The sequence below is a fragment of the Vanessa cardui genome, chromosome 20 (assembly GCF_905220365.1).
Source record: "Vanessa cardui chromosome 20, ilVanCard2.1, whole genome shotgun sequence".
In the NCBI taxonomy this organism is placed as follows: domain Eukaryota; kingdom Metazoa; phylum Arthropoda; class Insecta; order Lepidoptera; family Nymphalidae; genus Vanessa; species Vanessa cardui.
Window position 1 is genome coordinate 7,622,265 of NC_061142.1, and position 12,703 is coordinate 7,634,967.

Below are 12,703 nucleotides of genomic sequence, written 5' to 3' on the forward strand. Positions count from 1 at the left end.
ATATGTATTATTACCTTTATTACTTACATTTTAAAATGAACAAATAAAACAAGGTTTGAAGCTATTTTAATTTATTGCAATGAACTGGTGCAAATATTACTAATTTTCTACATCTACAAATTTCTAGAGAGCTTTACAACACCCATATCACATTCATAGGTACTTAACTGCTATTCATTTTCAACAATATACACAAGATTTTTATTCAACAAAATAATTTAACATGGGAATGACTTAATCTTTATGAATATTACAACACCTTTATAGCATCTTGTCAAGTGTCACCATCATACTGAGTAACAGTTAAACGGTCCCAGTCTACTCAAGTGTCAGTCCTCATTGGTATTTGTATTGGCCATTGTTGTGTTTACTGTTGGACCATAATATATAAGTTCTGGTATCTGACCACCTTGAACTCCTGTTCCATTTGTACTCTCAGACGAACAGTGAAATTGGAATGTTACAGTTCCCATATAAACTTCACTCAAGCCTTCTTGTCCAAAGTAACTCAACTCACTACCATCAAGTATTGCTGAAGCGGTGTAAAAGCATTCTGGTTCAATTTGTATTGGATTTTCAAAGTATACATGGAAAGTGTTACTTGAGCCATCAGAAAAGAATTTGGTATTATGTTCAGCTAATACTCTTCCTAACCGTTTCAATTCAATTTTGACATTGTAGTCAGCAGCACCATTTGATGAGCCATAAAGTCCAAATCCAACAACAAATATTCTCTTGTCGACACAAAACTGAATTGAGTCACAGCGGCCTCTATATCTCCATTGATTACTTCTATATGCACAGGATTGAAATCGGTGACAAATCTGCAATGCATAAAAAATATATATATTATTGGTCTATTTAATTATACCAGAGTACAAAAAAAAGCAATATGAAATAGCTACTAAAGTTACCTGAGCTTTAAGTCCAGCTCTAGCCTTTACAGGATAAGACAATTGTGGTTTACTTGATGCAGTAAAATGTAAGAAAATGTCAATAGTCTCTTGAGGTGTTAGAATGCCCAATTGTGCTGCACTGTTTGCAAATTCTTCCAATGTCATGGTTGGGAATCTGATCAAATAAATGGCACTTCCAAGCATAGCTCTTTTATTTGCTGGTGTAACATCTATTTCTCTTCTCAGACATTCACCATGGGCCCATGCTAAAGCCGCTTCAAATAAATTTATTTCCTTGCAGTTGAGAGTTTCTCTTGCCAATACAGATTCTAAAGTAGACACATCAATGTCCACAAAACCTTCAGATGTAAGAGCCATCTCAGCCTAAAATAAAAAGATACCAATTAAATTTAGGATTGAAATGAAACTGCAATACAATTTGTTGAATATTTTATTTACATCATAACACTGATTTATATAAAAATCATACTAATATAAACAAATATCACATGTCCCGAACTAACATGCAAAATTATACATCTACACAAAATGTATTGCAGTCAATCTACATATTCCAAATAGTTTCATTAGTTAATCTGATATTTACATCTAAAAATTTGAATGAATTTTTGACTAGAAGCACATTATACATACTGGAATGTATTAGACATCATAAGAATTCTCAATAAAGAAACACTTCATCTTAACCCTATATCACAACCAAAAATTGAGTATTACAAAAATTTTGTATCTGCTTAGTTAACACAATTATTTAATGAAATTGTTCAAATTTTCATTTGATATCTCTCTCATTTCTGGACTTGAGAAATTTCGACTGGATGATTCAGATAGGTCCATGAGTAAGCTACTGTAAGAAGATGATGGTTCTAGACGGATAGTAGCTAGGTTTTCTGTCGACTCACATACCTGTGCATCAATTACTTCCCAGCACCTTTGCATAAGTTCTGGTTCTTCAAATAAACGAGATTGGCTTAACAGCAAACAGGCATTTTTTGCAGTTAGACTAGTTTCCAAATAATTAACACAGGCTCTCGCAAGATGTGGGACAATGTATTTTTTAGCCACATATAGTGTTGACAGCACTGTATCAGCTTCTAATTGAATTTCATCACAGTATAAATACCTGAAAGAATAAAGTTTTTTTGTTATGTATATGCTTATTAAAGGACTAAGATAATATAAATAACATATTATTAAAAAATAATTACTTCAGTAATGTAAGGAATGCTGAGGGTTCAACATCAGGTACTTCTATTTCTTGTTTGCATTCTGCTAGACCACCATAAAACATAGCGTAAAATACTGAGCTACCCGTTGCCAGGACATACTTATGTGCAGGTATAACTTGTGTGTGTCCTAAAATAAGAGAATAATTTAAAATACAGTTTAAAACTAAATACACTGGCGACAATTTTCTTTGTTTTTACAAAATTTCTTATTCTTACCTAGCCCTCCAACGACAAATGTGATATCAGCCATTAATTGATTATTAAACATTGCCGCATTTCTCTCTCTTACTGTGGGCTTGGTTGCTTGCCAGTTGGGGTCAAGCGTCGCAGTCCCAGGGGGAGGTGCTGGTGATATAGTAGGTGACGGCGTTGAACTTGTCGATCCACATGGGGAAGGAGGTCCACTGTAGCATTGGGAAACTTGAGTTCCCGTCTCACGTTGAGATATTGTATGAGGAGGTGAAAGGGATAAACCACCTCCATTGTTGATGTTTTCGGCTGAAACAAATAATAATAAGTATTATAAAATTGCTCTTTTTATAAACGACAGGTATATTAAAAATACCCTCAAGTAAACCACTCCAGTCAATGCTAAATAACCTGTTCTAACAATAAATGCGTGACAAATATACGAGTTAATAAAAACGGACCTCGGAATAAATCAATATTTACAAATTCCGTAGCTCACCATTCATCCAAGTATTTGTTTGAGCGACTGACATACTGTCTCTGCCTTCAGTTAACCTTTTCGCAGGTTTTAAAACTATTCTTGAACACAAATTGGACATTTTGCACTATCCCACCCGTTTTTTTTAATAATTATTACAAAATATTCACATCTATCTTATTTCTTTACGTTGCGCAGCCATCTTGTATCAAATCTTCCGTAGGAAGTTTATATATGCTCTTTGGTATCAAACAAGTGAAACAAGACGGACGCGACTCGCGGGGGCCGGGGATACTTGTAAATGTCACTGCGTTCAAAAATTGTAATACGTCCTTTACTGTAAAACTCCATAAACAAGTTTTATTGTGTTGTATTTGTAAGTGAACTGTTTTAAAAAAATCTCTAATGTAATAATTTACGCCGCGTTTAAACTTTTGTTCGAATATATGACGCAATAATGTTAAGCAGACATAACAATTTAAATTTAATATGAGATATGAACAAAAAATCCAAGAAAATACTATTAAAAAAATACATCTTGAGTGAGAATGATAAGAACATATATATTTATTATAATATATCATTAGAATTTAATGGTAGTCTCTTATTTGTCATTTCCATCAATTATAATAATTAGTTAAAAAAATATGTTTTTTACTAAGTCTCTATTTTTAGGCATTAATTACTAGTTGATTTGACAGAAATAATACTTATTAAAAGAAGTATAATCATTATCTATTTATATTAATCGGGCTTAGTCGATTATTTATCACGAACTATTGAACTCTTCTATAGACTTCAATTCGCAATGCGTAATTATTCGATATAAATTTTATAAACTTGATACATACGTCGTATTATCTTTGAAATAATAGAGTTTATTTTATAGTTTGTATCGGTAACACATTTGACATTTGAAAATTGTAACCCAGTGTGGCTATATAATAATTTTAAAGTGTTCCTGTCGTTAAAAAAATAGACATTAATGGAATAAATAACGATTACATCGACGGTTTTCCTGAAGAACAATATTCATGTTTAAATAGTGGTTGTTTTGGTCTTACAAAATAATGTAGCGTTTATGACTCGTTTATCCGAAGAAATTAACGTTCCCAAGTGACAGTTCATGCACTTGTATGAAGTTTTTGTATAAAATATTTGTTTAAGTATATAATAAAAATTCCGAACTATTCTGACGTTATTTGTAAAAATAGGACAGTCTATAAATATTCAGTCAGATGTCGATTTTTATCACCGGTTAATGAGCAGTTAAATTGCTATTTATAAACAATTTCATAATTTTTTTACAGTTTCTTTCGCTTTCCATTGTCCTTGATATAGTGATGCGTTCTGAACCATTATCGATACATTTATCTATTTTGTTTTTTGTTTACAGTAGTTTTCATTGGCGTTCAAAAATATTTATTTCCATAAATTGATAAATATAATATTATATGAAATGTAAAAAAACAGTTTTAATGTTACTTGTATTACATTTCTATGATATCGATTATTTTAAGTTTTTTATTAAATATTTTATTGTATTTTTTATTACATAAGTATGTGTCAACATAAAAAAATATTTTTTAAATGAATTAAATAAAATACGACATATCGATAATATTTTGAAGAACTGCTTCCAATACCCTGGATGGACTAATGGTATACTCTGCCCAATTTATATATCTGTTCTATTAGAATCTATTAGAACATATACATATGTATAGATAATAATGTATATTATTGTTTTGTTACTTTTTGTAATGAGTTGATATTTGTCTTTGTGTACATTTGTCTATGTAGTAGGTATGTTGTTATTTAGGCGGGATTTGGACTCTTAACTAATATGCATTGATAACATATTTCTCAGATATCAATGATTGTATCTTTATATATATCTGAGATGATGAATTGTAAGCATCATGCATTTATCCCATGGAAATGAAAATTTCAAAGTTTAAATGCGCACGCTATTATAATTATGCGTTTTATATTTTATTTAATTCTTGGTGGTAGGGCTTTGTGCAAGCTCGCCTGGGTAGATACCTCCCAATCATCAGATATTCTACCGCTAAACAACAGTACGTACTATTGTTGTGTTCCGGTTTGAAGGGTTAGTGCGCCAGTGTAACTACAGGCACAAGGGACATAGCATCTTAGTTACCAAGGTTGGTGGCACATTGACGACGCAAGGAACAGTTAATATTTTTTACAGCGTCATTGTCTTTGGGTTGATGGTGTAATATAACTAACTTGTATCCGTACGCGGCTTGTGAGGGGAGGGGTTGGTAATTGTGATTGCGTAATACATATGCATTTATTTCAACTTTCGTATTTATTAATTAGTACGATTGTCTTGTTGGCTTCTAGATTGAAAAGAAGGTCGGGTCAGTAAAATTGGGTGTTTCGATAATTTTTCAGCTCGGATGATTTTTATACTTCTCTCGTTATTGCGAACTTATTCCGATTGTGTTAAATATGTATGAGTTTAATCGGATTATGAGTATCTGTTCATAATGATCATTCGAAAAACCATCGCTCCTCAGAAGAGCTTCTCCGAACTACAGGAGGGCCGCAGCACGGATGGGGTGCGGATACCTTATATCCCAGTCCATACGATCCCGCAACCCATTCCCCCAAGGTATAAGGTTTTAACGTTTCATAACGTAGCTCTAAAGCTATAATAACTTATGTTAAAATTCTTGTCCTATTAAATTATTTACTTTCAAATTACTATTTAAAAGTCAAAATCGCAAATTTAAATAATTTTAAATTATACAAATTATTATTTTTAATCGTTTTTAATATTGAATTTTAAAAATACTAAGTTCGCTCAGGTTCGTTAAGGTTTCGTTCGCGTTTTAGAGGCTAATTGTCACGTGTTAGTCAAAACACGTAGCCTATGTTCTTTCTTGAAGTACAAGTTTGTTTCACACCAATTTTCATCAAATCGGCTTATTGGCTTGATGGTGAAAGAACGACAGGCAGACAGACATAGTAGTTGGTACTTTGACATTTATAATATTAATATAGACTAATAACGGCTTAGATTCTAATTGATTTTAATAAAGCGTTTTTGAAACAACAATAATTCAATTGTTTAACTGTTTCGATAAGCAACAAGAATGTGGGCTATTTTAAGTACATATATTCATTTATTATCAATATACCAGCGACCTGCCCCGCCTTTGTACGGTTGCAATGCTGATACTAAATAGACTACACGATTTGTTTATTTATGACATCACATTAGAAACTTTTATAAATTGTCAGCGTTCCTTTACTATACTGTCCATATAATTATATACAAACATCTTTCTCTCGAATCGCTCTATCTATTAAAATCCAAAATCCGTTGCTTATTTAAAATAATAAAACAAATTCGCTTACCGCTGTCGTACTATGTATGTACGGTTAGATCTTTATAACCGTACATACATAGTACGACAGCGGTAAGCGAATTTGTTTTAAACTATGTAAAGATACAGATAACGCATTCGTCTTGAAATAAGATGTTTTTATTTGAGGAAATAATAGCAATTAACAATTAAAAAAAAATTCCAATGAAAAATACCTTGGTTCAAGGGTCTCACTCGTTGTACTGCATTAGTCCGTCGTCGCTGACCGCGTTGCGACGGCTCTTGACAGTTAAGTTCCGCGAAACGTCCATCCTCGTCGATGAGACTCTCGAAGAAGTCTACACTGCTATTCATCGATGACCGGGTATTAAACACATACCAAAATACACTGAAAACAAAAAAAAAACAATCATTGTTGACATTCGTTTAATTTTTTTTTTTAATTTTACGAAAACATGCAAATGAGCGGTCTCATACAGCTATGGCCGTATCGAATTTGGTGCTATAATTATTATTCTTAAACTTGTCCATAACATTGCTCTTAAATCTTTGTCTATGGTGCTATTTATTATACGGCTCACTCACCATGGATTGCGATGTATTGTTAGAATGTTTTCTTATAATTGTGTTAAATATAAAGAGTATTAATTAGATAATCAATTTTGAATTACATGTAAAATGACACGTTGTCTTGTTGCCTACTCGAAAATGAACTTTTGTTTATTGTTATTGTAGAATTGAGTATTTTAAACCACCGATTAGTTTAGTACCTTATATTCGGTTATGTGAATGTATTTATTACACACATGAATACCATTGGGTACATTTGTCATCGTTAATTTTTTTCTATGAGACCTTCATAGTAATTTGTCTCTACTACTCATAGCAGACAATTTATTATTTTATGTCAACTCGTACACACTAATTGGAGGAGGGTTAAGGTATCGATTATTTTATATTGTAAATTGACATTAAAAATATATATATATATATCCCGCTGAGTTTCTTTCGCCGGTTCTTCTCAGGTCTGAGGTGTTATATTCCGAACCGGTGGTAGATTTTCGACAATCAATAAGAAAGTGTAAACACTTCTATTTTGAATACAGGTTTTTGATTTTGACTTTAATAGCTTGACTATTAAATATATATTAGATACAATCTAAAGTAAAACATGACTGAGTGCTGAGTTTGTTCTCTGATATATTGAACTCTACGCATGATAAGATGTAACTATTTTCGGGCTCTATCAAATTCGATAATAATACATTAGAATCGACACAATTTTTAATAAAGACAGTGTACAATTTGCACCATACGTCTATCACCTTGCCTTTCGTACAATAATATCAATCTGAGATGGCCCAGTGGTTAGAACGCGTGTACCTTAAGCGATGATTGCGAGTTCAAACCCAGGCAAGCACCACTATGTATATGAGCTTAATTTGTGTTTATAATTCATCTCGTGCTCGTCGGTGAAGGAAAACGTCGTGAGGACTCCTGCATGTGTCTAATTTCTTCGAAATTTGCCACATGTGCATTCCACCAACCCGCATTGGAACAGCGTGGTGGAAAGTGTTCCAAATCCTCTCCTTAATGGAACAGGAGGCCTTAACCTAGCAGTGGGAAATTTACGGGCTGTTACTTTACTTTTTTACTTTACAAATGTAAGGGTTATTATCGTCATGATAGTCGCTTCTATTTTATATACTGAAGATACTCGATGTTTACCTTCTGTATACGTTTGGTAGGGACTCAAACCAAGGATGCGCTGGGCCTGACCCTGACCCTGAGGGATAGCTTCAAGGGCTGCTAAATGCTATCCTAGCGTTCAGCGCACATTGTTCTACTGTTTATTGATTTGATTTTTAAAAACCAGCCCCGTTCACTTTTGAACACATCCCGAGTCTTTTACTCGGCTGTAAAGACTCGGGGTGTGTTCAAAAGGCGCTACTGTTATAACTTTCTGTCCCATTTGGTAAAATCGTATGCAATTATAGGCAGGAGTGTAGGGGTAACACGTTGTATAAAATTAGTACTTGAATGCGATTTATGTCTAAACATTAATAATATAATATATCATCATAACAATGGAAAAGATGTTCATAGCAGTATAATATGACCTAAACTTGATAAGACTTTTCAGTAAGTATTCGTTACGCTACCTTGACAGAATTTTCATAAATTTTTCACGTAACCTTCAATGTTGATTTAAATTTACAAATACGTTGCGTGACCAGCTTATAACGTGCCAGATATGACACAGATACATGTATACGTGTTTACGAAAATCCACATCGACACACTTAACGATAACGTGCAAGTGTATTTAAGTATCTGTGCTTTGATTATTTATATCTCTGGATGGACCGTCAAACGCTAAGAACGAGAACGCTACAGACACATTTCATATATTTTTTAATGCACCACTGGGCCACTGAATTTTCATGCGCTTAATTTGTGTTTATAATTCATCTCGTGCTCGGCGGTAAAGTAAAACATCGCGAGGAAACCTGCATGTGTCTAATTTCGAAATTGTGCCACATGTTAATCCACCAACCCGCATTGGAGCATCATCGTGGATTATGTTCCTGACCTTCGCCTCAAGGGGCAAATTTACAGTACAGACTGTACATGTCATTATTTAATAATAATTAAAACGCCCTCCTGGCTACCGAAATTTGGCCGTGATGTCCAATTTAATTTTTATTAACACTGAATCAATATTCTTCATTTTGGTACGAGGTAATACTGGCACGATTATTATAAATAAACCTGAAAAAGGGGCTACGGGCTTCTACGGGCTTCTAAAAAAATATTCGTGTAAAATAAATTATTTAAAATTTTTATTCGTTTTTTATTTAGCATTTCAGTAGGGTTTATTTTAATATTCAAATTAGAACATTAATAAGCTATTAATTACAAAAAAGACAAGCTTAATAATTAATTAGCTATCTGTCCATTGCGACCAGTTAAAACTTATAAAAAAATCAGCTTTCTAGATTCAGTAGTTTTAGCAGTGTATTTATTGATTGTCAATCAGGACCAACGAAACCTTAATTACAGATAAATACATTGTATATATGTAGACTTTCGTGAGACCTGTTATCCATTTTATATAACGACAAGTTATCAATACGATCATATCTTTCCTTATTATTTTGCCAGACGTTACGAGTCCACAAACTGATTGGTAATGTTATTAATAAAAAAACAAATATTAATATCTACTATTTTGAAGTTTATAATAAATATTAATTGTACAGAAAAAAATCTATCTGTTTAGTTGTGTAATTATAACTTTTTAAACTGTATGAATTAACATTTAAAAAAGTTTTGCCAGTATCGTAAGGAGGTGAAAGTATGAGAACTCTTTGCTAAAAAAAACTTGTACACATTCACCTTAAATTATTATACGTTTATGGCGCTGCAGCATATGGCACATGTATTCAGGGTTTTTCATTATAATCTGTTCTTTACTGATCCAAGTTATCAATTAATATAAAGAACAATTTATTAACTACTATAGCACTCAGAAATAATGTAGGTTTCTACACACAAAAACACTGAAAACACTTTTTCTTTTTAAATGACATCTTTAGTTCCCGAGATTATTCCTTATACTACATGTATACTACAAGCAAATTTAAAACAAGGTTACAATATGTTCATATTTACTTTTAGTGAAAATTTAGTAAAAGAGTTTAGACTGATAAATAATCATGACAATGTCTAAATTCAGTGAATTTAGCCAGGTGTTAACCTAGCTTAAGGTTTAGGGAATTATTCTTATTTTAGAAACCTCAATATTGTCTTAGTATGTTATATTTGGTTATGTAAAACAACGACTGAATTACTTTATCACATGCAATTGAAACTTATTTAATTATTTACAAAAAGGAAGTCTAGTTATCATCTTTACAATAATTTAATTCTATTATTAATTTTGTTGTCTCGAAGAAAAATAGTTACACGCATGCAGTTCTTATAATTTGTATGTATATTAGACTACGTTTTTAAAATAATATAATAAAATCCTAGTATAATAATAGTAAATTGTATGTTACGTTATATTTTTCTAACATAAAGTAAAATAGAACTATTTAAATCTATTCGTATTATATTACAATACAAAATTTGACCAAAAAAGGTCAACCACTTTTTTTTTATAATTAAGTCTAATACATAATCATACTGTATTATAATGAAAAATCGAATTTACATAGAACTTCATTAATATGTTTTATATTTGCTAACTATTTTATGGCCTAAGTCATTTCTAGATGAGGTTTTGTGTTATTTTATCTGTACAGGACTGATCCTCTCAGTGCGATCCTCTCACCCACGTTAAATTTGTATCATTCACGCCAGTTTCAAATATAAATGATGATTTAAACGGATGAGCAGTACCTACGAGTTACGAGTATAGTGCATAAGTGTAAGCGCACATATAAGTAGAGATAAACAAGTCTCTCACTTTTATGATCGGATGGGATAAAAAAAGAGTTGAGTGTAAGCATATGACAAATATATATAATCCAGTATATATTAGGTATTTACGAAAGAATGAAATACAGTTACTCTATAAGATCATTTTGTCAATTTATGTGGGATTGAATCGTCATCTGTTAATCAAAGCAATCCGTTTTTAAGGGATTGTAGTTGTTCCTGATATTGAATCTCTTTATAAAAGCTTATATTAAATAAATGATAAAATAGTTTGAAAGTAGAAGTAGTAGTAGGTATACGTCGATTTTCATGCCGTATATATTTATTTTTTAATAATTTTCCTGATGACTCTTCGAGAGAATCTACAGTACGAAAGTTAATCTCATGAGTATTATCAAGTATGTGTATTATTTGTAAACATCTTAACCAAAAAGTGTGAATCATTATCTATATTTTACTGTTAAGTCATAGTGATCATTTATTAGTCATATATTATTAAGCCTTATCAAAATTAATTATAGTAAATTACGGAGTAATATTACTAGTACTTATTTGTGTGAATAAATTTGTTTGTTTTATTATTTGTATCAGAAATTCCACCTGATTTTAGTGGAACGCAAGAAGACGACGAGCCTTGGCCTGAAGAACCTATAGTAGTGTGGAATTTCATTTGTTTATGTCACTTTATTCAATAGAAAGTTTTCTGATAATAGATTCTTCTAAGAGAGATCCAGACACACAAGTGTAGCACATTTTTATTACTTTATATTCGTAAAAGCATCAATGCTCTCCGTTATAGAATTCCAATTTGGCAACTTGGCGTCAGGGCAGGTTTTTGCTTATGCGAGCCGGTCTGGGTAGCTCCCACTCATTTCATATTCTACTGTCAAACAGCGATAGGTCAGTATTACTTGTTCTGGTTTGAAAGGTGAATGATACATATAAGAGATCTCTTAGTTCCAAAAGTTGGTGATCCATTCGCAATGTATGGAATCATTAATAGTTTTTGTATTACCAATATACCAAAAGTGGAGACTGAGAAGTAACTATGAAGGGATCAGTTTGGCAGTGTATACATCAAAATAAAATGTAAAGAAAATGCGAGTCGGCTATCATTGCAGGCGTGAGGACATCGGACGGAAATGTTATATAATCAGCGAGCCTTCTGCCCGTTTGTTTTTCTGATACGAATATAATTAACTAAATAATTACTGAAAACAAACAATAGTTACATCGTGGGATTCGAAGCTCGTACAATGGGATTAGAAATTTTGTTTCTGATTTGATGATGTTATGTAATTATTAAAAGTTCAATATATGTTTTTTATTATAGCGCTTTATAAATATGTTGTTTGTATAATAAAAATCGTACTCAAGTCTAGCTATCTTATTGAAAAAAATCGTATGTTACACGATAGCAATACACCTTTTTATGAGCGTTATATTATTGAAACACATATATGAATTTATTTTCTCTATTATTTCTTTAGTAACTGATGTATGTACGTGAATATTGAAGTATTTAGTTCAATTTTAAAAAGTTGTAGTGACATACGTTGTTTGCGGATTTAAATTGGACATACGACCTTTTGCACCAGCCGTGCCGAAATATAATTGCACGAGACATTCATTTGACTTATTTTCAGTAATTATTATTACTATTTTTTTGTGAAATATTTGTATATAAACGAACCGATATATGAAGAACAATAGATCAGCTTTGGTAAAAATCCAACGTAAAAATATTTTGCCCGCAATAACTGGTAATATCTTCGGTAATCGCGTGGTTCTTCCCTTCATTTCATTCCATTTCCACCAAAAGACATGACCGTTACAAACTTTCACAACACTACACAAATAACAGTTAGACTAGAGATATAATTGACTAGCAAACGTTCGATACGACGAAGTTTTTGTACAATGCGCGCGCGCATACGCTCTCGACTGAGTGCGTTCACGACGCTCCGGTCTCGCGAGCGAGCCTGAGGCTGAGTAAAAACGTTCTTACGCAAGGTCGGTTAGGGCACCTGTCTCCGTCGAAGTGGAGCGAGAAAGTGCATGATGTCACTCTCTTATCGTGCCGTA

At 32.3% G+C, this 12,703-nt stretch overlaps 2 protein-coding genes across 3 annotated transcripts in view; one reads left to right on the plus strand and one right to left on the minus strand.

The window, feature by feature from the left end:
* The window catches only part of LOC124538215 (transcription factor IIIB 90 kDa subunit), a 33,292-nt gene that overhangs the window by 1,952 nt on the left and 18,637 nt on the right, over positions 1-12,703 (plus strand). The gene's annotated exons all lie outside the window — the stretch shown is intronic.
* Positions 55-12,599, minus strand: LOC124538213 (BTB/POZ domain-containing protein 6-B). Of its 2 annotated transcripts, XM_047115189.1 has the most exons (7): positions 12,312-12,599; positions 6,388-6,560; positions 2,363-2,644; positions 2,126-2,273; positions 1,824-2,040; positions 915-1,280; positions 55-824 (listed from the first exon to the last, which is right to left on the minus strand). In XM_047115189.1, the coding sequence occupies exons 1-7, from the start codon at positions 12,416-12,418 to the stop codon at positions 330-332; spliced, it is 1,788 nt and encodes a 595-aa protein (XP_046971145.1). In that variant the 5' UTR covers positions 12,419-12,599; the 3' UTR covers positions 55-329. The 2 variants fall into 2 exon arrangements, with proteins under 2 accessions (XP_046971145.1, XP_046971146.1); XM_047115190.1 differs by lacking the exons at positions 6,388-6,560; positions 12,312-12,599 and adding an exon at positions 2,835-3,115.

What these genes read in the sequence shown, in the direction of transcription:
- LOC124538213 (XM_047115189.1), bottom strand. Translation starts at nt 12,418, where the DNA reads ATGAAGGGAAGAACCACGCGATTACCGAAGATATTACCAGTTATTGCG. An exon ending in ATTTGTCGTTGGAGGGCTAG is followed by an intron (nt 2,274 to 2,362) that starts GTAAGAATAAGA and finishes CTCTTATTTTAG; the next exon opens with GACACACACAAGTTATACCT. An exon ending in GGGAAGTAATTGATGCACAG is followed by an intron (nt 1,281 to 1,823) that starts GTATGTGAGTCG and finishes TTTTTATTTTAG; the next exon opens with GCTGAGATGGCTCTTACATC.